The sequence below is a fragment of the Falco naumanni genome, chromosome 12 (genome assembly GCF_017639655.2).
Source record: "Falco naumanni isolate bFalNau1 chromosome 12, bFalNau1.pat, whole genome shotgun sequence".
Lineage (NCBI taxonomy): Eukaryota > Metazoa > Chordata > Aves > Falconiformes > Falconidae > Falco > Falco naumanni.
Window position 1 is genome coordinate 27,245,911 of NC_054065.1, and position 26,618 is coordinate 27,272,528.

General features: G+C 40.2%; 2 protein-coding genes across 6 annotated transcripts in view; one reads left to right on the forward strand and one right to left on the reverse strand.

The window, feature by feature from the left end:
* Positions 1–116: 116 nt before the first annotated feature.
* CNIH4 (cornichon family AMPA receptor auxiliary protein 4) lies at positions 117–13,508 on the forward strand. 3 transcript variants are annotated; one of them, XR_005830300.1, is made up of 6 exons: positions 117–257; positions 1,603–1,671; positions 2,700–2,812; positions 4,268–4,408; positions 5,758–6,089; positions 7,776–13,508. XR_005830300.1 is itself a non-coding variant. In XM_040611394.1 (5 exons), exons 1-5 carry the CDS (start codon positions 189–191, stop codon positions 5,798–5,800), a joined length of 435 nt encoding a protein of 144 aa, XP_040467328.1. In that variant the 5' UTR covers positions 117–188; the 3' UTR covers positions 5,801–13,508. The 3 variants fall into 3 exon arrangements, 2 of the variants coding, with proteins under 2 accessions (XP_040467328.1, XP_040467329.1); XM_040611394.1 differs by having other exon boundaries at positions 5,758–13,508; XM_040611395.1 differs by lacking the exons at positions 5,758–6,089; positions 7,776–13,508 and adding an exon at positions 4,997–5,198 and having other exon boundaries at positions 124–257.
* Positions 11,146–26,618, reverse strand: part of WDR26 (WD repeat domain 26) — a 31,357-nt gene continuing 15,884 nt past the window's right edge. The window contains exons 8-14 of one of the 3 annotated variants that reach the window (XM_040611392.1): positions 22,609–22,749; positions 21,138–21,257; positions 20,219–20,364; positions 19,627–19,705; positions 18,920–19,049; positions 15,949–16,134; positions 11,146–14,422 (exon numbers count right to left, since the gene is read on the reverse strand). In XM_040611392.1, the coding sequence (XP_040467326.1) occupies positions 14,397–14,422; positions 15,949–16,134; positions 18,920–19,049; positions 19,627–19,705; positions 20,219–20,364; positions 21,138–21,257; positions 22,609–22,749 (828 nt within the window). In that variant the 3' untranslated portion in view covers positions 11,146–14,396. Of the gene's footprint in view, positions 14,423–15,948; positions 16,135–16,511; positions 19,050–19,626; positions 19,706–20,218; positions 20,365–21,137; positions 21,258–22,608; positions 22,750–26,618 lie in introns of those variants that run through there. The other 2 variants (XM_040611391.1, XM_040611390.1) reach the window with 2 other exon arrangements.

The following is a 26,618-nucleotide window of genomic DNA, read 5'->3' on the forward strand; positions in this document are numbered from 1 at the left end:
TGCCTGAGTGTCACGGCAGCCCCCGGCCCGGCGCGGGCGGCGGGAGGCGGCCGGCCCTCACGACGAGCGGGAGCCCCCCCCCGCCGCTGCCGCCCTGCTGCGGAGGACTCGGTTTCCCAGCATGCTGCGCGGCGGGGCGGCCGGGGGGCAGGGCGTACGGCGGCCGGCAGGGCGGCGGCCGCGGCGGGATGGAGTCGGTGGTCTTCATCTTCTCGCTGATCGACTGCTGCGCCCTCATCTTCCTCTCCGTCTACTTTGTATCCTTCTCCTCCGGGTCCGGGGGGCGCCCGCGGTGGGTGCGGGTGGGGCTGCGGCCGCGCCCGGCGGGACCGCGGGGGGCCGGGCCCGCGGAGGGCGGGCGGGTCCGCGGCCGCCGGGCTGGCGGTGGGGAGGGGGGCGGAGAGGTGAGGGCCTGGGCCGGGCCCTCTGGCCGGGGAAGCAGCTCCCGGGGGGGTTGGGGCGGCGGGGGAGGCAGGGCTGGGTGCGGGTGCGTTCCTCCGAGCCTCGGGGGCCGCGGGTCCGGCGGGCGGGTGCGGCCGGGGCCGCGGGTATAAGTACCGTGGCCTGGTGCTGGTGTCGGGCACGGAGTGTTGAAGCCCTCGGAAAGTGCACAGGCCTAAAACCCAAACGTCCCTGCGACAGATTTAATTGTAAGGATCCCCCCTTGTAGATACGAGCTCAGCAGGGAGACTGGGAGTTCCTCGACAAACAATTTCAGATTTCTTTATTACAGGCTTGCCTGTAGTCTTTGCTGTCTGGTATTGTTAAAATGTAAAAGCACTAATTTGGCTTCCTTCTCTCTTTTATTCAGAAAAATAAGAATTGGCTCACATACTCCTTCAAATCCTGGTGCTGTTTCAGAATCTATCCGGTTCTAACATTAAAAAAACTACTGGAGCACTTGAAAGAAATTGATCCTAGAAGGACGGGTTCTTGAAAAAGTATTGAAAAAGACTACCTCCCTTTCTAAGGATAGGAAAAAAATTTGTGCTTTTTCATTTTCTTAGGGAAAAGGAGCATGAACTTAGCAGTTCATAGCATGATGATGTGCACATGTGCATCCTAAGCCTTTTTTAAGAGGGCTTTTCTGTCTGAACTCTTTGAATTGCTGAAGGTTAATTTGATAGTGATGTTACCCTCTCATTTCCTAGCAAAGTGTGATTTAATCCATTGTTGCTGTAAGTGTAAAAAAAGGAGATCCACTTCTTAAAACTGCACTATTTAGCTTTATTGTGAGGCGAATTGTAAAAAGAATTCTTCCTTTTAAGTTCTGTTTTCAAGTGTTGTAGTAATTCTGATGCTAAAAATACTGAGTTTGCCTTCCTGGTCTGTTTTAAGTGTTGGACTGAACTTTAGCACTTGTGCAACATTTGCTGTTTGAAAAACATCATAAAATCACTTGGCCTGATGATAAAATGTGGCCTAACTTCCTACCTGAAGTAGGAATGAGTTGTAACAAATTGAAACATGTCTTTGGCAGATCAGCTGTAGAACAAGACAGTCTATGCTGAGAGCAGAGTGCTGTCCCCAAGTTACTGGGGAAAAATAGATGCTTTGTATATTCTGAGTTGCCACACAATTTTTCCTTATCTTGGACTTCAGATAATTACACTATCAGATTTGGAATGTGACTACATTAATGCTAGATCATGCTGCTCAAAACTCAATAAAGTAAATTATTCTTCTTTGCATTTAATGTGGTTTAAGAAAACAGTCCTCCATCTTAACATCACAAATAACAGGGGTGTAATGTATATCTGAAGAGCATTGTTTGGCAATATTTTGCTTGTCTTTTTTGGATGCCCATCTTAGAGCAGATTCAGTCATGAAAAGCTGTTCTTCTGCCCCTTGGTGCTCTGAGGTGGGCTGCTACTCCGAATTTGTGGGATTGATTAACTCCTCACAGAGCTTTAGAGTTCTGTGCTGTTGTTCTTGTAGGTGGGCCACACCGAGGATGTCTACTCATGACTGAACTCTTGGATCTTTATAGCAGCTTTCTCTGATGCTTCTGTTTAATCCCTAATCTCTCTCATACAGTATAGAGTTTTACTGTGATAAGGAAAAGCACCATTTTAACAAAATCTGCTTGAACCTAATTTTGTTTAATCAATGTGGCCTACCCACACGGGTGCTTAGTGTGATTTAAAGGTATTTTCTTTCTTAATGTAAGAGAGAATGCTACAGGATACTATCAAGCCAAAAATGTGTTATTGCCGGGGACTGACCTAATTTTAACTATGCCAGGTTGTCATATTGATCAACTTTCTTATCTGTTCCAAGCCTGGGGGTGTTTGTGTGCCCTGTGTCTGTGCAGATTTTAATTACCTGCTTCTTGTATTCCTAAATCCACTGTTCTCTGCAGTGGTTTCAAATGAGCACTGTATATACATTCTTAACTAATTTTCTTAAGTGCTTGTGTAATATAGTTGTGTTCAAACAGCTGCTGTGCTAATCTCTAAGTTTGTGTAATACTTGGACGAAGTACCTCTGTTATAATAGCTTAGGGCCTGATTTCTGGTGTACTTGCGTGGACTCTGAAGGTGTTAATTTCCCCACGTTGTGATGAAATCACATGCTTCTGCCATGAATTTTCTGTCTGAGTTTTACCTGATTAGAATCAGATGATAACTGCATATAGATCTCTTTTTCAGAAAGAAATTTACATTTGTGCATGTAACTCTCTTCTTCCCTTTTTACAGTGGGTGGTCCCTGAGGTGATTGGCCATGCTGTCGTAACTGTATTAATGCTTATTTCATTGCACTGGTTCATCTTTCTCCTTAATTTGCCAGTAGCAACATGGAATATATATAGGTAAGTGCAAAGGGTTTTGAGTCCTTTTTTCCCCACTGTCACTAGTTTAAACGTAGTATGAAGATACGTCATAATGAGATGTTTCGGTTGTGGCCTTGAGCTGCTAACAGTCTTCATGGATCTAACATAAATTGCTCCTCTCCTTGCAATTAAAACTACAAGAAACCAAACAGTGTAAAGGATAGGAAACTTCTGGCCTTTCTTTGCATTCTCTCTAGTGCCCAGGAATCTTGATCTCAGAGTCAAGCCCAAGTTCATAGGAAATAATAGCGTGTTAATTTGGATTATGAAGTGGTACTGCGAATGTAGTTGTTAATGTTTTTCATACTGTGCCTACTTGCCTATAGGCTATCGGCATAAAAATAGTTAGGTCAGCATGGCTGATGGTTGTAAAACCATCGGGCTGTGGTGTTATCCTCTGCACCCTCCTCTGTTTATTGTCTTGTCTCTCCCCCCATTTTACAAATCACAAGTATTTCATGTGAACTATTTTTAATGGGACATAATTGTCTTTGTTATATTTCTGAATTTCAGAAAATCAGAAAGTGTTCTGTTGTGAGACCTTGCTTTTGCTTCAGGTGTAAGATAAGTTAAATACTTGTGTAGAAAGTATTATTCCAGGAAGGTAGAGCCTGTATGACATTCAGGTGAAATAATAATACTGTTCTGGGCTGAGCTTTGCTGGAGTGAGAACTTCACGCGCTTGCATTTGCTCCCTTGAGGAAAGCTTATGACAAAAGAACACACTGCCTGTTGAATTTTCACAGGGCATAAACATTTGGTTTGCTGGTTTTAGTCGTCTTTTTGCTTACATTTCTCTTTGTTTCACTGAACTTTTGTTCTTACATGGGTTTGGGTGGTAGGACTTAACTTCATCAGTTCTGCCCAATCTCTTGTCCTGTCAGCCTCAGTCTCTCTGCTGATGATAATGCAGGATGGATGTGGCAAAGATGGGAATAGTACACAGGTCTTTTGCAATGTCTTAATGTGATCTCATTTTGTCCACTGGAGTTTGTGATTATGTATGTGGTAAACAAATCACTAATTCTTAGCTAAATTAATTCCTTTCTAGTCTCTTCATCTTTTCACTGGCAGTGGTCATTTTCTTCATAATACCACGTAACCCCCAACAGCAATTACAGTGAACTGGGATGGGTTATTACCTGGAAACTCTCCCATTTATGCATGGGAAGCTGGGCTGATGCTTTTAGTACCTCTTGTCATCTTAGTCTTTGTGGGTTGCAGCGGCAGAGATACATGCAAAATCCTGAAACTGAAATAGAATTAAAATTAAGAGCTCCCTTATGCTGAATTGTGAAACAGTTCTTTAGATGAAAGTCCATTCTGTGCAAGCTCTCCTCCTCCGCTTCCCTTGACACTCCCTAATGTTTTGACGACTGTGCTTCTGGTGGTTTGTTGTTTTGTTTTGGTTTTTTTTTTTTCTTAAACTTTCAGGTACATTATGGTCCCAAGTGGAAACATGGGGGTATTTGATCCCACAGAGATCCATAACCGAGGACAACTGAAATCACACATGAAGGAAGCCATGATTAAACTAGGCTTTCATCTGCTGTGTTTCTTCATGTACCTTTACAGGTTAGTTTCAAAAATTGCTCCCAATGAACAAAGGAATTGCCTGCCACCTAGTCTTATCTCCTGTATTCTGCTAGTGTAATTGCCGGTACCTGTGTCTTATCTTTTTGCATCCTGCTAAGCCTCAATAATACATTTTGACAGCTATCCACGGGCTCATTATGTGCCTTTATTCTTTCTGATCAGACTTTGTTTGGAAACTCAGACTACTCCTTAATTTCAAAATCACAATGAGTACAACAATATTAAGAGCTGCATGATTCAGCACCTACAGTAAGTGGCTTGTTTAGAAAGGAGATAATCTTGAGGACCAAGTTTATTTCACATGTTCCATTTTAGAAAATTAAGTTGATCTGGCTAAGTTACAAACGGATGAGTTCTGTGATGGGGCCACTTCCTACAAGATGGAAGAACTACTGTTCTTCTGCAGCATTACTTCTGCAGTCCTTGTTTTATAAGCAAAGCACATAGCATAGTTGCCTTGACTTTCTATTTCATAATCAAGTGCAGTTCTCTCATGAAAGTGATAGTTGTTCCTACTTGGACATGCTTCAGTAATCCACTGGTGTCGTGTTTTCTGTTTTGTCACAGTATGATTCTGGCTTTGATAAATGATTGAGAAGTTGAAAAAGAGCCATTAGCTGCCAAATTGGGTCATCACTCCAGTGACTGGTTGTGGAGCCACAGACACCTTCCGAACATACCTAGATCAGTGTCGTCATGCAGTATATTTTTCCTCTTTGAACAAGAAATATTTTTCTGTATTTTTAACATAAAATATTTTCAAAAGACATTGGATTTGTGTAGCAGTTGTTTTTATTCCTTTACAACCCAAACTGCTGAAGTTGCTGCTTCTGATGATTAAACCCTTGCTTATGGAGCTGATCGTGTAGGAATTAAATGGTGAGAAGGGAAACTCATTTCAGCAGCATGGGCTGGTAGTAGTGGTATTTCCGGAACAAATTTAAGTGCAGCTGTGATGTCTGCTGCTTACTGAAAGGTGTCAGGATGGGCCTCTGGCTGTCAAGCTGTCCTATGAGAGCCTAGTTTGAAGCAGCACTTGGAACATAGATTTCGAAGCACAGCTTGTGTCTTTGTGTCAGTGTTTTTCCAGCTAAAAAGCAATGGAATAAAAGTTATGCTTTTTTCCATTGCCACGCCTTCCTCCAGCACCCTATATGAAGTCTTGTGTTTAGATGGATTAAGGTCCCTTTGGTGAAAGCGACACTTGTGTGTTAGAGTGAAAGCAATGTAAGAAGTATGATTAATACTTGCTTTCTCCCTTCAACTCCTCTTTTGTCATTGAAATATGTCATAGAGCTCCATACAAAGTAAACATCATATTGCACTAGGGTTGGAGTTGGTCACAGAGCAGAAGACTATCTGCAGTCATGACTGTGAACCTGCGCTTTCTACATGCAATGAGATGAATCAAGAGTATGTCCAGCTTGGGGAGGCGGTCTGGTAAACCATAACCCCAGTTATCCCACTTTTGGTGTGACTCCGCTTCAAAGACAGCGGCAAACTAAGTTCTTTTTGTGCAGTTCTTGCATCAGTGAGAAGGATATAAACCTGAGTTTGTGCCCTCACCATCCAATAACTGTCTTTAAATTTTTATGTGTGCATGGAAACAGGTTTTTTGAAACAAACACATCAAGTGAAACACTTCAAAAAGTATAGTTCTGTAAGTATTAAAATTTATAAGCTTTTCCTTCTTAAGTACTTGTTCTTTGGTATATAGCTGCAGTAAGCAGATTGTTTTCATGGCCAGCAGTGAAAAGACAACACCAAAGCTTGGTTTCTCTATATACCTCCTGTTCAGTGTTTGTTCTAGAAAGTTTGGCTTTAAATTTATGATGGATGGAGGCCAAGTTCAGCTGTTGCAAAGATAAACTGCTGAAAATTACACTACTTGAAAAACCTAAGGAAAGAGCCACCAGGGCTGCATGCCACTGACTACTTGACACCATAAAAATCAAACTATGGAAAGTACTGCCTTATAAAGCCAAAACCCAGTCAGAATGTAGGTCTGGAGGAAAAAAAAAAGAGCAAACAAAACTTCAGAAGAGACGAAAGTCAGTAACTTTTGTAGCAACTTATACTGTAGGCAATTAATATCTTATTTGTGATAAGTGATTGTGATGTGAAAAAGACATACTATACATATTTTGAGTATTACTTATTGGAAGAAAGGGCAGTGTTAGTAAGCTGCTTGATTTAAGCCCTTGCTATAACACTAACAATAAGTGTCATTAATGACATTTCACACTGAGAAACATGATCATTAATCTTTAAGTCCACCACTTTAACTAGCAGCTTTATATCTTTTTCTAAAGACATCGTTTTGAGAGAAGAGCTTTATTATTAAAGCAAATGTTTATAAGATACACTCTTCAACGATTTCTAACTACTGGCACCTCAGAATTAGTGATGACAGTAGAGAGGGTAGACCCATTCCCTGATGGAATTGGTCAAATTTATCACTCACTATAAAAAGCTTCTGTTCTCCTCTGAGAATTGTTTCTTCAGGTATAAGAGCAGGACAAGGAAGAATAAAGGAAAAGAACAACATACCTAAAAAAAAAAAAAATAACAGGGGTAGCATATATCTCAATTTATATTCATGACCTAGAGGAATGTTACTGTGGGTTCCTCTCCTCTCCCTTTCTCAAGAGTGAATTATTAATCATGATAGACCAACAAGTGGTGGTTATCAAATATTAAACAAGCTATATGAATGCAAACTTCCCACCTGTTTTTTATCCATATAAATTCTCTGTTCATTTGTATCTAACAACTTGTTGTTATAACAGTTGTAAAAAACCTCAGCACCAGGCTCTAGAGACTACAATTCTGCTGAGTAATTAAACTGGTAATTTTGAAGCCTGCTTTCCTATAGAGGGTCATTTTCTGCCTTAGAGATCTTCAGAGCTCAGTGTCAGCAATAGGGAAAATGTATTTAATTGCTAAAAATGTAGTTCATTAGCTTAAAATGGGGATCCTACAGTCATCTATCTCACAGGAGATCCACAGGGCACAGAAACTTCAGTAGTAAAAATCAAAACAAACTTCCTGTTTTCTGCGTCTCCATCAAGGGAGAACAGGGTTACAGTAAAATACAAGCTTACTATACAGACTTAAAGACAATTACAGACTTCATACCGGTTTTAAATAAAAAGTCAAAGAATATACTTACCACCTCATCCTAGTAAATTACTGGGTTTTTTCTAAACTAGTTCTGTATTATGGAACATAGTAAATCAGTGGGATTAACAGTATGACCAGTAGTCCCAAAACCAGTTCTACATGCACATTAACAATCAACCTGAAACCCTGATAACCCCATAAAAGCAAGTCTTTCTCTTTTCAGTGTTGGCATAGCTTTATTCCAATGCTTTTTCCTCACAAGAAGCTCTCTGGGATTTTGTACCAACGCTGAGAGCAGACCATTTTTGCCTCTAAGGATATGGTAAGGATGAGATTGGAGGAAGCAATGGGGAAAGTTTGGGCTATATGGACCACCACGCAGTTATCAGCACACTGACCACCTCTTTGGCAGAAAGAGAGGCATACAAACTTCAGCAGTTCCTCTTCGGAGCATTATAGGTCTTTTGAAGCAAGGGGACAGCTGGGACTGCTGTCTCTGCGCCGAGGTGACAGCCTAAGCATGCGCAGCATGCAGAGGGCTGCGTCAGGCAGCGCAGGCTAAGATGTGAGAGGGTGAAACAGAAACTGCCCTCTGGAGAAGGACCCTACCTCAGCAAATTATGAAATGCTCATCTACTATCAGGTTCCCTATGTAATTTATTTTAAATAATCTGAAGGGTCTAAAAAAACCAGAAATAATTTTGAGTCTCATATATGCTGAAATTTCACAGTTGATAGAAATGATACACCTATTTCTCTCGCATTCTTGCCACCGGCTGAAGGCAGACATAGGACAGCAGATGAAGCACAGTAACAAACCCAGCCAAAAAACTTAAGCCTTCGTCACCGTGTGGACCTGCACATCCCACCTGCAGGGGGGCTGCAGCCCAACAGCCCTCCAGGACAGCGGCACAGAGCAGCACACAGCGAGGAACACGGCATGCCCCTTGTTTAGAGCTGCATTCAACCCGTAATTATACACTGCTTAGACTGTAAGGAGGAAATAAAGTAATATAAAGGTCATAACAAGGCAGTAAAGGCTTTTTCTAATCAATATAGAAGCTCAAAGAATTAAAAAATTGAATGCACCTCAGCAAAAGATTTGAGTTAGGAAAAGACACGGGAAGGCAGGTTGAATTTAGACGCTGCTTTTGATTTAATAGAACATCAGCTAGAGCTGACTAAAAGTGCCTAAAATGCAGGACAAAGACAAGGTGGTGTTTTAAGGCACAGGGAAGGAGGACAGGAATGCAGAGTTAGTTGGAAGGAACAAAGGCCACCGTTGAGAAGCAGCTTCAGGAGCTCTCAGCCACAAAAGCGGCTTAGGTCGACTTCACAGAGCAGCCTGGAGGTCCCCAATCTCCAGCTTTGGAGAAGTCCAAGTGGGAGACGCAAGTACTTTGGGAGCACCTTCTTGATATGAAGTATTAAAAAACCCCAGAAACCCCACCAATAACCTAAAGCAATGCCTGTACCTGGTATTTAAGCAAGCTCCAGCATTAAGGAATCGAGGCTTTCGTGGAGCCTCAAGGGAGCCAACGTTCAACAAGGCAGGTTACGCACCACAGTGGGACACAGGCAAGTTGCCTGCTAAACATCCAGTGACAAAAGCGTGAGGTCAATTAGAGCCCAACATCAAAGCCTGGAAAGCCTGCACACAACACGGAGCGAATTCATCTTCAGCTAAACTGCCACAGATTAATTCTCCTAGCGAGGAAGTGAAATTCTACAAATACAGAAGAGATCGATAATTAATGATCGAGACATTAACATCTGAGTCAGTCATATCAGTGAAGTTAGGGAAACTAAGAACTATTCATTCCAGTTATTTATTCTGTTTATTGAATTGAAAGAAAGGGAATACAAACATTTCTGTTAAGTGCTGTGCACCAACATGGAAAAAGTGTATTTTTTTTTTTAAAAATCCTAATAAAAACAAATCAGAAGTTAATGTAGTTCCAATTGAACAATTTTTAAAGATATGTTTAAAATACTACACATTTATAAAATAAAAAAGTTAAAACGGTGTTCTGTAAATAATTAGTAAAACAAGTGAAAATAAATACCGAGACCCAAAGTTCTTATGTTTTTAATGTAATATAGCAAAGAAATTTTTAACTACTTAATATAATCCGAGGAGAGTAACAAAAATCCAGAAAGTTTAAGAACGCAATCCTTTGAAACATTTAATATCAGTCCATAGCAAATAGTCATTACATACCAAAAGCTCTAAGTGTTAACTAGTTCCACCACAACTCCATATAAATCTTGACAATTTAGAAATCTTGAGATCAACAATAAAGTTCTTGTCTTGATCTCTACAGCTTGGTTTGTAAGTACATACATGCTTTGAGGATCCATTTTGTCCCATATGTTTTCAAGGAGCCAATAACTTTTTCCATCTGTGCCTAAAAATGTTAAGATTCAAATCTAGCACATATACCCTAACAATGAAAAATGTTTTAAGAAAGAAGATGGGGCACAATGAATTTCAAATTTATAAAAATATACTGATATTAACCAAAACCTTCTGGTCAAAGGACACTTCACATACACACGACTTAAAAGTATGCAATAAAACATGAGAAGTACCTAGAACGTTTGGTTCTCTGTCTGTTCATGGAACACACGCACACGCACATTCATACCAGATGGGAGGAACACTCTCACAGATGTTTTCTTGAATCCAGATTATCTGGATTAATAGACAGAAAACTTGTCTACAGTTTATTTCAACAACTAGAGGCAGCTACTGCAGCAGTAGTTCAACACTGCACACTTCAATTAAGTCCACCCTGTTTAAAAAAGTGTCAGAGTTAAGGATAATTTTTTTTTTTCTCTTTTCTTTCTAAATATCATCATTAGAAGTAGCAGTTTTCAAAATTAAGTATGGCAGCTGAAAATGGACTCGAGCCAATGTGGAAACAACAGGAGGAGGTCAAAAGGAGGATTAGCCATTTATGGGATGAGTGTTCCTCTTAATAGTTGTCTCAAAAAAATTGGATACAAGTGTGTTTCGTAGCTGAAAATATGGACAAACTATTGAAAGTGCATTTATCCTCCTCCCCTTTGAGTTACAGTAGTTTGTCTGTTGGGCAGTAAATCCTGCTTTTTATATCCATTCCTCTTCCCTCCCCGTTTGGGTCTACAGCATCTCCCCTCAAACTACAGCTCCTTGTACGAGTCCTGGTTTCCCACTAGGAAGCCTCCGAAACTGTTTTTGGGTGGGAGTATCACTTCGCAGTGCAAGAGTACACAACTAGCCACGAACTCCCAACAACATTTGGAGTTTTATTAAACATTACCTGTTTGAAACCAAGTTGAGAAGTAACTGGCAAGATCTGGACAGATTTCTAGCTTGCATCTTTGCTCTCATCATAAAAAGAGGTTAACCTTAAGGTTGGAGAACTTTAGAGAAGACAGTAGGGTATTTAAAAACAAAGGTGTTGTTTCCCCCCACTACCCTCCCCTCCAAAACAAGGACAGATCTAGCATTTTTCCCTTTTGTGCTCCTTTGTGCCTTGAAAATTACTTACCTGAACAGCTAAAGAACATTCAGATAATAAAATGCTTCAGCGTGTTTTTTTTAAAAAAAAAAAAAAGCTCTGCCTTAACAATAACCTGGGGCTACTGTGAGTATTTTAAGCAGACAGTTGACCAGAGAAAGTTACAAAAGGAGTACACGCTTACAGTATTTTCCTCTCTAAAACCACAGGTCTGTTGACTAGAAATACAGTAATTTATTGCGGGTGCGTACTTGTTCCAGCCTTAGACTCCAGCCTACGAACATTTTTAAGCACATGGAAATCAACGTGTTGCAAATAAGCAAACTTAATTGTTTCCCCACCACCACCACAGAGTCTCATTTTACAGTCTGTGCACAAAAAGTATTGGTACTTTTCAATTCACATAGTGTGAATAAATACGTGATGTGTTAAGAGATAGTTTAGGTTCCTCTATAACCTACAGGCTGGAATGGCAGGCGTTACCGCTAGGTCTGTAAGGTCCGTTTGCTGCGGGACCAAGTTACATGGCGAAATGAAGGTTTCCTCTCACCTCGCTCCCACCTCTGCCCATCACCTGCGAGCAGCAGAGCGCTACGCAACATGCTCTCACCGAGACACTCTGGAAACTGTGCCACCTACACGGAGCTTTCCTCTCCATGGCATCGCTGCACCACAAAACTAAAGTGGAGATAGCAGAACGCGTGCTCCTCCCTAACTCCGCTTCTAAATACCTGAAATATATTTTAGGGGTACAGCCCAAGCCCAGAAGAGAAACCCCAGAACAGAGGGGCAGTATTTTGGCAGAAATACTAGGTTTAAATTCCTAATTACCAGGAATTGCAGTGGAAAGTAGGCCTCGGCCCACACCACACGCACACCCCCACCCTGCAGCCTGTACCAGGTAAGGAATCTCACCTTATTTACTTATGGCCACCACATTAACACCACCTGTTGAAGTGCATACAAGATTTTTAAATCTAAATTTGAGATTCAAGCCAGCCTTCACCACCTGCCTAAAGTTCCTGCTTTAGTCCTGTGAGTATGAGGCAAGTAGTGCCAGACCATTGCACAAGACATTCAGAGACATCACAACGTGGATTATTCTCCCAACACTCCCTATACAACGTTTTGTTTGAAAAAAAAAATCTAAGTTCCCGAGTAAGACAATACTAGCGTCACTGCCACAGGTGTTCTGAACACATACAACACTGTTTACAATTTAGGTGTTCAATTTTTATTTAAAACCCAAAGGTTTAGCTTACTCAAATTTGACCTTGGGAAGTTGTCTCCCTGCAACGCTGCCGCCGCAGGACCAAGGCTGACTAATCTTACGCTGTCTGAACCGAGAAGAAACAGCCAGCTTCCTCCAGAACTAGCTAACGGAAGAAGGAACTGATTTGTAGTCTTAAGTTCACACATGTATTCCTAGTGACGTGGAACAGTAACTGCTATGAAAGAAATTCACCTTCATTTTGAGGCAAATGTACTAGACTGCAGGTAAGAACGTCAAGTTCCTACTTCATTTCTGAGGTACTAAGAAAGGAGTATGTCAGATTCAGGGCTGGTCTCAACCAAAGCATCAGAACCTTCAATCATGTTTAAGTTTACACACAAGGCAAGAAAAAAAAAACCCACCACCTGACGGCTAGAGTCTAAAAAAAAAAAAAAAACCCAAAACCAAACCTAACCTGCTGAACTGCACTTTGTTTTTCTGGGAAAGAAAAAAGGGACTGTTCCTGTTAACCGCCACGTTCCCATTCACCGAAGTGGCTACACTTCTCTTCCCAGGAACTCCGGCAAACCTTCCCCCACCCTTCTTCCACACATGACTAACAAGGACACTAGGTTATCTCATGAAGTCCACACTTTTGTTCGCATCGGTTCTTGGTGGCATGCCTTTCCCTGCTCCCTCTTTACTTTACAGTAGTACCAATGCTACCTGTCCACTCAAGGTGGTGCCATCCCATAATGAATTTGTGTGTAGTGCAGAAGCACAGCAATGCCAGGCCATCTGTTTATGTCAAAAAGAATAAATAATTAAATTAACATCTTTCTCTTTTCTTAAGATGGGATATTAGTGGAACTATTCCTAGATATGTCAAGATGTCCACAGCACCAGCTTGCAACAAGGTCTGGGAGAGGCATTTCAATCTGCAAACTTAGAAGTATATTCTCAAAAAAGAAAATTTATACACCTTTGCTTATCAAATAAAGGAAAAATTCCATCATAATACAAGTATTTAATTATGACTTGATGTTAATTACTTTTACAAAATGTTGACTTTGTGAAGAAAGGACTCTTTCAACACATTCTTCCCTTGAGGCATAGTCTACCTTTTACACCAGCATTGTCATGTGCATTTTCGTAATTTAAAAACCAGAAACACCTTGTCTTGTTTAAACTCTTAGTCTGGTGGTGCACTCTGAACACTTCCCCCCCCCCCCCCCCCCCAATAATACAGTTTCTGTTAAGATGGACAGTTCGTTCCTCCATCTAAAACCAAGCTTCACTGCCTACGTAAAGCTCCTTCCAGCCACTGCTTTTGATTGGGTCTCAAGACACTCCAGAAAAGCATCAGTGATACCTGTTTCATGACATTTCTTGCATCGTTTTAATTCCAAATGTATACAAATGAAGTCATTTTAATCCTATAAATAATTTATTTTTAAAAAATTGTGCTGTTAACCCCTTTGCAGGGCAACGAGCTATGTGAAAAGTACAAAACTTTTTGTCAAATGTGATACTGAGAGTGCTTTTGACATAGTTCATTGGTTTATCATCTCAATTTATATATACTGCGCAACGGGCAAGGCTAGAATCCATGAACCAAGCTGCAAAGATCTCAAGCTAAGTAAGGCGGAGAGAGACTTGAGAAACAAGAGAAGGAAATACTTTCCTATCCAATGTATACTCTTCAGACTAAAGCACTCTTTCTATCAAGCCTTCTAAACTGTTAAATAAAGTGTTCCAAACAAGCATTTAAACTTCATTACACAGAAGAGCAACAAGAACAGTAGCCTGCCAGACAAAAAGGCAGGAGGGAAAAATATATATACTGAGTTCAATGGTTAGCCTGAATGTAGCACAGTTCTTCACAACCGATGGGGGGGTAATTTCAACACGGTGTCCAACAACGTTCTAACGACGTGCTTCATCTCGACTGGTTACTATGAAGCAAGGTGGTAAATGTTTGGCCCCAACCGGGCTTCAGAAATGGTTCTTTTTCATGACGAGCATGTCTGTCCAGCTATCAATCATGTTTGTTTGCACCAAATCCCAAGCCATTTAAAATACGACTAATTAAGTTAAACTGAAGTCGTCTGCTCCGAATTCGCCATCAACTATCCATGCTACTGCATTCCTCTGAGCAAAAACAAAAACATAAGAGAAAGAAATCACATCTTGAAGATCTTATCCATAGTTCATATTTCTATTAGAAGGTTATTAATACAATGTATTTACTCAAGTTTTACTGAACATGCATTAGTTAATGGCTTTTATACTGTAGCTAAACCCCATGCTAAAAATGAGTATGAATAATAAGTAGTCTAGAGATTAATTTAGCACGTTAGGTGTTGGTACACAAAAAGCATCTCTTCCAAATAAGAAGTAACACATTTGCATTCACGTTCCAGGGGAGTGTGCTAATAACAAAGCTGTCTCATCCATTTCAGATTCCTAAGTTGCCAGGTGTTATTCCGTGCACCTGCACCTCTTGTGGAAGCACTGCTGCGAGAAATCCATTTTCTACTGTTTTGACTTTTATGGTGTTTACTAGCTAATTTTCTGGAGGAACTAGGAAAGGGTGAGCAAGCAGCTAATTGGAGAAAACCAAACAAAACCACAGCTAAAACCAGCTGGAGGATAGGCTCTGACTCCTTATGGAAGCATTCAAGGTGTTACAAACAGGAGACTGGCCAGGCCCACCTAGTCCAAGACCAGAAGCAGGTGCATCAGAAAGCACAGGGAGCAGCGAGGGGAGGTAATTCTTCCTCCTAACACCCTTCCAACTTCCAGCCATTTTCATCTAAGGGACATCCTGAACTAGAGGTGTTATCTGACAGTACTTAACGGATTTCTCTTTGATTACTTTGACCACGTTCCCCTTGAACTCGTGCCCTCACCTAGTATCCACGAGGCCCTGTGGCAATGGAACATGATGTATTTTGTTTTAATATCTACTGTAAATTTTTACCACAAGGTTGAACATGAAATGACAGAAGTGTATCAACTGCAGAACAACCTCCCCCCCCCCGTAATTATCTCGTTAAAAGAATTCCGGCAGGAGGTAAGAAGGGTTGGGAACAAGCGTGCATTCTGGCAGCAAAAAAAGTTGCATTGTGTGTCTCCTGGACACAGATGATTGCTGATGGCTCGGAAGAATCAGTTGTGTGCCGGTTTTACAGTGGGAAACTTCCTTCTCTCCAGACTTTGGAGATTCCTTTGTTAAGTATTTTAATAGCATTATTCAATTTGCAGTATGGTCAGAATGCATTATTTAAGTTTTAATAACATTGTATGTTATTAAGCCTCAAGCATTGGAGGCAAGTTTTTTAAGAAGTCTACATAACTTAGTTTAGATAATCCTGAGGTCTTGGTAACACCACAGTTTTCTACAGAGACATGCCAGAAATCTGAGTATCATTTTTGAAGAACCAACTGTTTCTTTTTTATTCCACAAGCATAAGCAACTTAGATAAAAATCAACAGCCATACATAAAAAAAAATTTAAAAAATCAGTAACTTTTTGAGTAAAACTAATGATTCTAATCCAAGAGTTCAAAGCACTTTTCTATCCTATTTATGGTAAAGAAAATCCATTGAACCAACTCGCCTTGATGTAAGCTTTTAGTGATTAGAAAACACACACACACGCTGAGTTTTTTTACCTTCAATATCCTGGTTGTCTACGAAAGGCGCTGGTCCCCATATTCTAACAGTGCCATCGTCAGAGGCGCTGGCCATCATGGATGGAATCTGCGGGTTCCAGCTCACACAATTAACAGTACGTGTGTGCCCTGTCAGCTCCGCAATTGGCAGCTCACTACGCTTGTGCCAGATATATACTTTGTGATCTAAATAAAATAGGCATTTAAAAAACCACAGTGAGAAACATAGTTCCGCGCAGACCAATCTGTCGTATCAAACCACTTCCACACAAGCTCTCAGCAGCTAAAGAAACCCCGTCAATGGTGTAAACCCCACGTCTGTTGAATGTGCAATAGCGCTAACAGTTTTTCTTCTAAATGTGATCAAAGGAATATGGGTAAAGCCCTTTCACTAAGAGGCACATTCCCTTTTAACACCTGCAAGCCTACTACGGTTAGTATTTGAAGAAAACCATTTGATAACAATGCAGATAAGGCAAGAGGTGACTAAAGAGAGAAACCACGCTACTCTTATAGGTATGGAGTTTGAATCTTATTCAAAAGGAAGTCTTGCACATTTTTTCCCCCTCAATCTATCATATTTACAGATTAGTACATGCCTTATGAAGTCATGAGTACTTAGGCAAAATATTTACAACCACCACCTGTTGATAAGTAACTAGATAAGACCACAGCTCTATAGTTTATGAAATAGATCTTTATACTGAAGACCTAAAACATTCCAGTGAAAGTGCAAACAGAGCAAATGAGGGCAGGCAGCAAAGACTCGTGTCTCGAGACGTGAGCTATTACTGCCCTTGACAACAGTTAATTCTTGTGCGGTATTTAAAAGGTATGAATTTGTACATATTAAAGTCGATGCAATAAACAACGCTACAGATCTTGTTTTGTGATAGGAAACTTTTAATTCTAGCAACATGCTAGAAATAGAACAGGGAGCTGGTCACACACTCCACTGCAATTTTTAGAGAAGTGCTACTGCCTTATAACCAATCATATTTAGGAATAAGCAACCGGGGGTAGCTTTTGTTGGGGTTTTGCTCCCTTCCCCCCATCTCCCAACTGCAGACCAGCAGCCTTTAACAAGCCTGTGGGCTGACCTCTCTCGGAACATCTTTGGAATATTCCAGACAGAGCTATATGAACCGAACAAGTATGGATCACTAGTATTACACAAAAGCCTGGTACTTGGGTCTAGCACATCAAATGGAAGTATTTTAATCTATTTGAAAGGTTTTAATGTAGATGTCATTCTGAAGGCTTAACAAGCAAACCGATCTTCCTCCATTCCTCCTCCCAACCCCTTACAAAATAAACTTGCTCTCTGACCTACCTGCTAGAATAGCATCATGGAACCATGTGATATGTCAATTATCTTCTGCTGATTCAGCTCATTTGAGTGTAACACCTTTATATATACTTGTATTGATGCAAATGTTCTGGTTGTGTTTACTTTCCACTTAAGAGTTTCAAGAGACTACATATCCATGCTATTCAAACAATTATCAATTGTTTGAATATTATCAATTACTCTTTGCTTAAACACTGGCCACACAAGCCTCTGCTGTCTGGGAGAATCAAAGCCTAAGCACAAACCAGTGTTTCGGTGCTTGTCAGATTGCCTGTATTTTGTTTTGGAAAATACAAGTTAGCTAGATTAAGGCAGCAGTCAATCTCCCTCTCAGAGACCTCATTTTTCTTCCTATTAATGCAAATGTTAGAAAAAAGCCTACCCAGCTGACAAGACATATTAAGTTTAAGAGGTTATGAAAGCGTAATCAAGCTATTCCTTTTTAAGAAGGCTATGACACTGTGATCTGTTATTTTCCTTCTGTTTGCTTGTTTTAAAAAATAAATGGACTTTCTCAGTACGCACATTTGCAACAGTTCAGTGCAAAGAGGGAACAGCTTCAGACAGTCCAAATCTAAATAGTGGGCCATCAGTTTCAGCTACCGCTCAGTAGTTTTTAGGCAATGAAGATAAAAAAATAAATGGAGAGGGGGAAGGACTGGTGCACTGTAGTATCTACACGTGCACATCAGTACGGCTGGACACAATTTCTGAACTTTCAGGTACTCGGGTCTCAAACCAAGAACCTTGTTCAACCACGCAGAGATGTTCGCGCTGGATTGGACTGGAGGTGCTGTCCTTCAGTCATTATATTCCGCTGGGTCTGGTCAGAGGATGAAATTTGGTTTTATTGTAGACATACTTGGTACATTACAGAAAAGGATAGTAGTAAATGTCCTGGCCAAACTTATTTCCTAACAGCTGTGAATTACTTAGTATTAACAGTGATTGCTTACATACTCCAAGTGTAATTCTTTGCCCTGCATAGGCCTGAATCTTAAGAGACCTCCATGGGAGGTGATGGCACTACACCAGCGACAGAACTGAACCAGTTCAAGATATAAACTATTAACTAATTTCTATTCTTGCCACAGACAGTTGAATAAAGACATACCACAAAGCCTTTGATCACCAAGAAACCCCACCAGACTATGTCAACAACTGCTTAATTTGAGACTACTCCATTTGTAATTAAGATGAGTCTATTCAAATTAAAATAACCTCACCATACCTGTATCTTCAACAGGCAAATGAAGCTGTTACCCTCCCCAGAAGTATATTTGATTCAAATCATAAGCCAAAGTATCATACCACAAAAAGAAAAAGCCTCAAGAACACCCCACCCACTTCTAATGAAAACTGTGTAGATGCTTTTGCTTCACAGGAGCAATACAAAGGAGTCATTAATACTTTCTGCTACTACCATCCTCTCAAAAAATTCTTTCTGCTAGCACGCAATTATGTCTTGAAGTATCCCACAATCTCAGAGCTCCTCAAGCTTACTTAATGGACCAGTTTTCTTGCTTTTATAGATGACAGACTGTAACAACAACATTGTAAGAGTAAGGTATAGGAAGGATACAGTGTTCCAGTTTTCTGCACAAAGGGGAATGATGTTACCTTCGCTGCCACTCGCGATGAAATCTTCATTATGACCTCCAAAACACGAGTGGATTGTGTAAAATCCTTGTGTAACACCTTGATACTTTCTCACTAAAACTCTGTCTTGTAAATCCCATAAGTGAACTCCCTGGAAATATGAAGTATAAAGAATGTTATTTTATCATTAAACATTATTTATTGCATTCTTTTGAAACACTAAAAAAAATTTAAACATGATGAAAGTACATTACTTCAGCCAACTTTAGTACTGTTACTAGATCAAGAGTGAAAATATACTCTAGTACTGGATTAAACTTCCAATGAGTAGTCCCCTCCATTCAGGAAGCTCCTATTTTTACCCAAGGTTCCAAAAATAGAAATAAATAAAAACTCTCATTCTCATGCCCCCAGACACATCAACCTGCCACAATTCTTGCTGTACCAAGCTTCTCAATGCAACAGCCAGATATTAACATTTAATAGTACATATTTCATAGTATGAAAGTCTTGACTATAAATAAGTCAAAAGAAAAAAATCAGTCTCAAGAATAAGATTGCCTTCTGGTCAGAGAATACTATGCTAAATTTATTAATATTAAGGCTTTCATATTAGTGTAATACAACTGGTTAATAACAAACACTCCCAATTCGCATCATAGTATTTACAAACAGGTAGTAGCTGCAAGCAGGTTTATTTGCATTTCCATTTATCATCACCAACTCACCTGAGTTGCTACATTTAACAAAGCTAAACGGCCATTTTTTGAAATAGTAAACGACATAATAGGGTGATCTTCTTGTACTCTGAAATGATAAGACACAGCAGTGTTAAGAGCACATTTAACCAAATAATGATGCAACACCAAGACAAAAGGCACATTCTGTCTTTGTAATATTATCAGGAAAAGACAATTACGAATTTTAAATTAGCTATGTCTATATGTCAGTACAAGCCAAGTCTGCAACAGTTTGCTTACACTTATGACAAATCCCAAGACCAAAAGGGACTTCAGACCTCAAATTCAACTTCTAACTTCAAGGCAGGATCTACTAAGATACACCAGTAGTTGAGAAGACAACAACTCCTGATGACAGAATTGTCAAAACATCCACCAGAAACTTACTCCAGTGCTCAGGAAGTTACTTCTAATGCTTTTTGCTGGAACTCACTAATTCTCATCCTATGTTAATTCTCCTCTTCTTTTAACACTGACAGCATTTTAATAACTTATTTCCCATCCTGCCCCACAAACCCTTCCTCAATCTTCTCCTGACAGCAAGAACTGGGAATTCAAAACCAAAGAAAGAGGTAGTTACATGTTCCTGTCTGTAAGATCCTCAAAGTTATAACCCCGAATTCGCTGGTGTGTGTCCGATGCTAGAACAGTTTTCCCATCACTCAAGCACCAAAGGCATTGTACTCTCACCCCTTCCCAGGAGTCAAGGAGATTACCATCTAAATCCTGGTCAGAAGAGAAAAAAACCACAAAACATTGAACTGTTAAGTCTCAGATTTCTGAGGAGTTGTGACACAAGTATCTTTTTCACCTTCTGTTCAGACAAGTGCTACAGAAAACAATCTTAAACCTGTAAAAGAGAGGACTTATGAATTAGGACTTGGTTGTCTTAATCAAGGGCTTTTGTAGCTATCTGTCCTGGAGAGCTCAGAATCCCTTTCACTTTCCCGTACGTGACACGTGCAATCCATGTAATGTCACAGAGCTCACCTTTGCAGGGAGTGAGGTTTGCATACTGCGCTATTATTTTGGGCATCAATTCAGTTGACAGACAATCACGAGTAGGGCAAGACTGTGGACCACCACCTAAAATCAACGCTAGCCAAGTAATGAGGGTTTCAAATTTCTGTTTACACTAAGCAAAGACAGCATGCAAAAACTAAGAAAGACGTAAGTCAAGATTCTGTGGAACTAACAACATTTGTGGACAAAGGCACTACTTTATATTAGTATATTTTCTAGAGCAGCTAAGAAAAAAAATACCCAGCCCACAAATCCTCCTTTAGACAGACAAAAGATGCTTGAACCCTTTTGACTGCTACATACAGATGTGCTGCTGAAATCCTTGCATTAATGTATTGCTTCTTTGAATTCAAAGGATCGGAAGTTTTAGCGTACAGACACATGAAAAACCACAAAAAACATGAACCTCAGATTTGACTGTGACAAAACTTTCATTTCTTGTTTTGTTTCCAACGGGACAGATGCGGAGAACTTACACATTGATAGAACTGTCCACGCTGACCTCCTGTGACAAAACGCTTCCCATCAGGATTCCAGGCCACGCTTGTTAAACTATCTTCGTGAGATTGGCTCATCTTTGTCCTCAGCTCCCCAGTCTGAAAAATAAACCAAGGCAGCAAGGCCTTATAACCAGAACTCCTTCCCCAAAAGGCATCAATAATTTTATCTGACATGCATAGCGTTTGGAAGTGTGTATTTCAACACATTTATTAAAACGCAATGCAAACCCATGAATAATGCAGTAAAAAGGCAGAATTACTTCAGCATCGCCAGTGACCCTAGACTTGATTTGGGACAATTTCTTTTGTCCCTCAAGTCAAGAGGGATGGACTAGCTGGTGCATCAGAAAACTGGAAGATTACAAGTAAAGAGAACAATTAAGAGAAGCTAGAAGAACACATAAAAGAGAAAAGCAATATGAAAATAAAGAAACAAACATGGAAAGCCAGGAGTCAAGAGGTGACTACAAGAAAATAGAGATGACAAAACCAAAAAAAGTTGGTAGTGTCAGAGTATTTAGAACATTTTCCTCGCTGAGCTGGAGCTCTCCATGCCAAAATTGAGCTTTCATCCCTAGCTTATAATACTACTGTTTCACAAGACAGAGTGCCAATGAGTGGCTTACCATTGTCAAAACAATAAGAGCTTCTCTTCTATTCCCTTGTGCCAGCTCTAGTGCTCTTTGCTGAGCCAATTTAGTCAATTAAACAGAAGAAAAGCATTCCAAGGGTGAAAAAAGGGAACATTTTTGTTTTAGGAAACTAAATTAGTTCAGAGTCCAAGGCAGCACAAGAAAGACTATGCAGCCCACAACTGAGGCAGGGGAAGCTTTTATAGCAACTCAAGTGCCCGTAAAATCAACAGTAGAAAAAGATCTTCAAATTCATGGAGGAAGTGGCAAAGTGCCCTGGCGCCTGACTGAAAGATGAAGCCCTAAAATCATAGATTTAAGCCTCTGTGGATCTTCCGCTAACATCACTGGGAGGGTTACACAGAGTAAAACCAGCTTGTATCTTTTACTCATGCTACTTGTTACAACCTTCAGTGAACAGAATTACTCCCCTTGGGTAACAATTCTGCCCTCTGTTTCTCTTGATTCATTACTGTTATTCTTTTCAGTAGCTCTCAGTGTCTTAGGGATTTACGTTACCCCCCTCTCAGAAATGATCAGTAACCAGCCACACCAGAATTGCTGCACAGTCCCAGGCACTTAGACTTGAGCTCTAATTTCAGTTCTGTACAAACGGAGTACAGAATTTGTAGGCTGCCGGAGTATTTTTTTTTTCCAAATTGAGGGGGGCAGGGAGACAGCATCTCTTTACACTCACACCTTTGCACGACAATTTTGTGGAAATTACTTCTTTCATGCTTAAGCTATTTGGATATTGAAGCAAAAGCAGCAGGCTGACCACAAAGTTTCATTTCTTATTCTTAGTCACCACTTACTTGTACATTCCAGAGCCAAAGCTCAGAACAATCATCTGGGCCACAGGCAACAAGATAGTTGTCATCTGGACTCCAAGCAATATAAGAGACACCATACGCATGACCTTCTAATGTCTTAAGTAGTTTTAGCTGGTGAGTATCCTGAAACAAGAGAGATTCTGTTGAGACAATGCAAATGAACTCCTACTAGATTTCACACACACTGTGTGTTCAAGTACAGCATAGCAGGTTTGCTTTAAGCAATTTGGCATCTGCATTTTATAAGACATATGAATAGGTTCTTACTGGAAAAGCAGTTGCTAGTTTACAGGGCAGGATCATAAAATGAAAGCTTCTAAATTTCAACGTGCAGAACAAGAACATTTGTAGGTACTTTTGTTCTCGTAGTTTGCGATTCTGAATGTGGAACTCACAAAACACCACTGCATACAGAGCTGTACGTTACATTACACTTGCTTTAGTATAGAAGAATTCTGTAGTGTCGTCTCTCTACATTTACTGCAACAGAAAAGTACTATTACCCGTATTTTGTAGGATTAAGTTACTTTCTTAAAAGTAAAGACATGCTGGAAGCCTGTTATGGTTAAACAGAACCAAAACCTTCACATACGCTGAGAAGGGAAAACCTCCAAGTGCCAACGTTTTTATAAACTCAAGTGTATCTCCTGTGTGTCGCTCAAGAACAAAGTTTTCCAGAAAGATATTTTTAAAAGCTTCCTTAAGAGGTGTCCTTATTTCAGAAGTGTTGCCTACAGAAGCTGTTGCATCTTGTCTGCCAGATTTAGTGAATGAAGCATACATACTTAGCTCACACAGACTATCTTGTATCACCGTTATGCTGCAACTGCTCCACTGCTGCCTTGTCAGAGGAACTTGACTTTCAAGCAGCTTATCAACAGAAATAGCACAGCCAGATACTGTGAAACAACCATAAATTGGCCTCCTAAGTACACAAACATGCTTCAATACAGTATTAGTACTGACTCTTGACAACAACATGAATGTATGGAATGTAGAACCAAGCTTGTTAAACTGACAATTTTTATGAAGCCTCTTAGAAAAGGGCAAGTGGACCCCCTCTCCCCGCTTTTTTTCCCCCTGCACGGGGGATGTTTATACCTCCCACTTCCTCATTTGAAAATACAGCTTGACTTCTCAAATTGTCCCTTCTCCATCTTTTGTTTTATATTCATCAGCAGAGCACCTCTTGATTCTAAAGAGAAAGAACATGGTCAACAGAGGATGAGTGACACGAAGGACATTCTCCTGGGATCAGCTGCAAGGGATTTGGTGACTCAGCCAACCTGCAGCTTTGATGGTTCTGCCCAAATTCCTCAAAAAAAAGTAGGTGAAGAATAATTTTCAAAGCACAGAGAAAGATGGGCAAACAAATGGACCTCCTCAAGGCCACTTTTCCATTCCAATTATTATTCCTGATCCACATTAGACACTGCTGAATCTGTAAATAAACTGATCTGCAACAAAACCGAATCATGCCTGACACCATTTCACATCCTGGAGCTTGCCTGCAACCGATACATTTCTTTTCACATCAGGATTAAAGTAGCCTGTCACTTCTGCATCAATCTGAGACTCATAAGGAGCAAGAGAGATAGGATATTCCCCTTCTAATGATAGAACTTTGCAGCTGTTACTCCTTCTCATGCTGCTCTCATACTTCTCTCCAAGTACAGCAAAACTGCTATATCACGTTTTGCTCTAAGGCAGCAGTCAAGGGTATTTCAGGAAAACATCCCTAAATTTAGTCAATCTGCTTCTCACCCACCACCAAAAGAAATCTCAGCACTTCTATCCCTTACATGTAGCTTCCCAGATTCTTGTTACGTAGAAGAAACAACTATTCAGGTATCAGTGTAACTCTGCCATAGCTGAGCTCCTTGGCTGAAAAGCCAAAAACCTGTGAACAGTTTTTAGAAAGTGCAAAAAAAAAAAAAGAGAAGGTTTCCTTAAGGAACAAGTTAAAGGAGAGCTCTATCAAAGAACCAGATAAGGTGATGCACCTACTGTGCTTATCTTTTGTGCTCTAGAGCTTCTCCCACACTTAGTTAACAGTCAAATAATGCATTCCACACAAACCTAGATCTCTCAAGGTGTTATTAATGCTGCTGAGTAAGAGCTTTGAAATGGACAAATGAAAATGAAAACAGAAGCATGGGTTAAGACAGTTTAGACATGTAGCTTCGAAAAAGAAATAAATTCATGGTGTGAAATGAAGAAAACACACAGAAGCCGTGTCATTACACTTCAAGAGGGGTGATGGAAGAAAAAGGGAGAAATAGGTTATCACACATATGAAGCATGTGTACAAAAAGAAAGTGTTCATTTAAAACAGTGGTCTCCCGTCAACTGCCCAGAGCTGGCTGGATGTTTCCCTGTAGTTTATAGATAGAGGTTAGAATAATTCTGAATACCTAAAGCCTTGAAAACCTGTTTAAACTTATGGTTCAAAAGACATTATCAACTGCTACAGAACATGTGAGAAGCATGCTCTGACAAATATGAAAGTGAACCATTTGAGTTATGTGCCCTAATCTTATTTAGGCATCCACCTCTTCGAAATGGTTTCAATTTTTTTTATTTATTTTTTTAAGTACTCAAATACAGAAGAAAACTATACGAGACTGCTTTCCCAGTATCTATCAGAGATCTTGTTCTTTTAGCAATCCTTGGACAACAAGGTTCGTCTGAAACGCTCACAAAACATTTATTTGGTTTGATTAACCAGATAGTAGCTAACAATTCACTATAAAGTGTACTAATCAAGATGTTGGGTATTAAATCCCACCAATATAACAGGAAGTACCACTACAATGAACTGAGAAGTCAACAGCAAGAACATTTGATCCTTAACTTACTTAAGATTACTCTGTTAAAAAAATACAAATAATTTCTTAAGTAATGCAAGTCAGCTTATTCTGCTCTGCATCTCTTGGGTCCAGTAACAAACAAACCAACCACAACAGTTCTATGCCTGAAAAATCCATAGCACTTGCCATTAATTCAGGGGCTATGTAGCAACTACGCACATGGAACAGGGTTTTAAATTCTCCTATCTTCTTAATAGCAAAAAGGACTCAAATTATTGGCTTCCTATCCTGCAGTGGAAAAAAAAAGGATTAAGCTCAGCTCAAATCCTACCCAAAGCCAGCAAGGAACTGCAAAAACCTTTCAGCTTCTACTCAGCATACCAGTTTGCAGTTGTGTGATTAAAAACCTGTTTGCTTCTGATAGTGTTTTACAAGCATTAACACCTTCAAATATTACGTGCATATGTTCAAGTTTATTCAGTTTTCAATTGTTATGAAATATATGGACATACTTTCATATCACTTCTGTGAGTCAATAAAACAGTCTTAGATTCACTGCTCAACCTTTTTATTTACGTAAGCATAGATACGGGTAGGAAAGATAGATCTTGTAACTGTAGGATCTCTCATAAGAGAAACTGTATCAGCACCTAAAACCACAGTCCGTAAGAAAATGGATGGGTATACCTCCAGGTGTCAGTGGATTCTGACAAGCGTTTAAATCTTCCATCTCAAGCTAAGGCAAATCTTACAACAGCCACTAGCATGAAGCGGTATACTGATTCAGTTTAGCACATACCATTTTATCACTCAGAAATCAAGTAATAAATGATGAAACAGGTAATTTAAATCCAGGTGTACTAGTAGTAACAAGGTAACAGAAAGGAGTTAGTCACATACATAGATCAGAAGTACTCTTGGCAAGATTTAGAAGAAAGGTTCCTCACTGCCATGCTCCTTCCACTCTCGCCCAATGCTTCAAGGCCTTCAAGCTGAGAAGCTCGCCCGGAGGGCGCCAGCCCACTCTACCCCATGTACTGGTTAGGGGCACACAAAGCTCCTGCCCCAGAGAAGCCAACAGTTCAAGCCTCACTCTGGCATCAGGTTTTCAAGTGTCCTCCTTCACTAACTTACACTGACAGTGATCTTCAGTCTTTTAAATCCCAGAGAAGGACCCTAGTT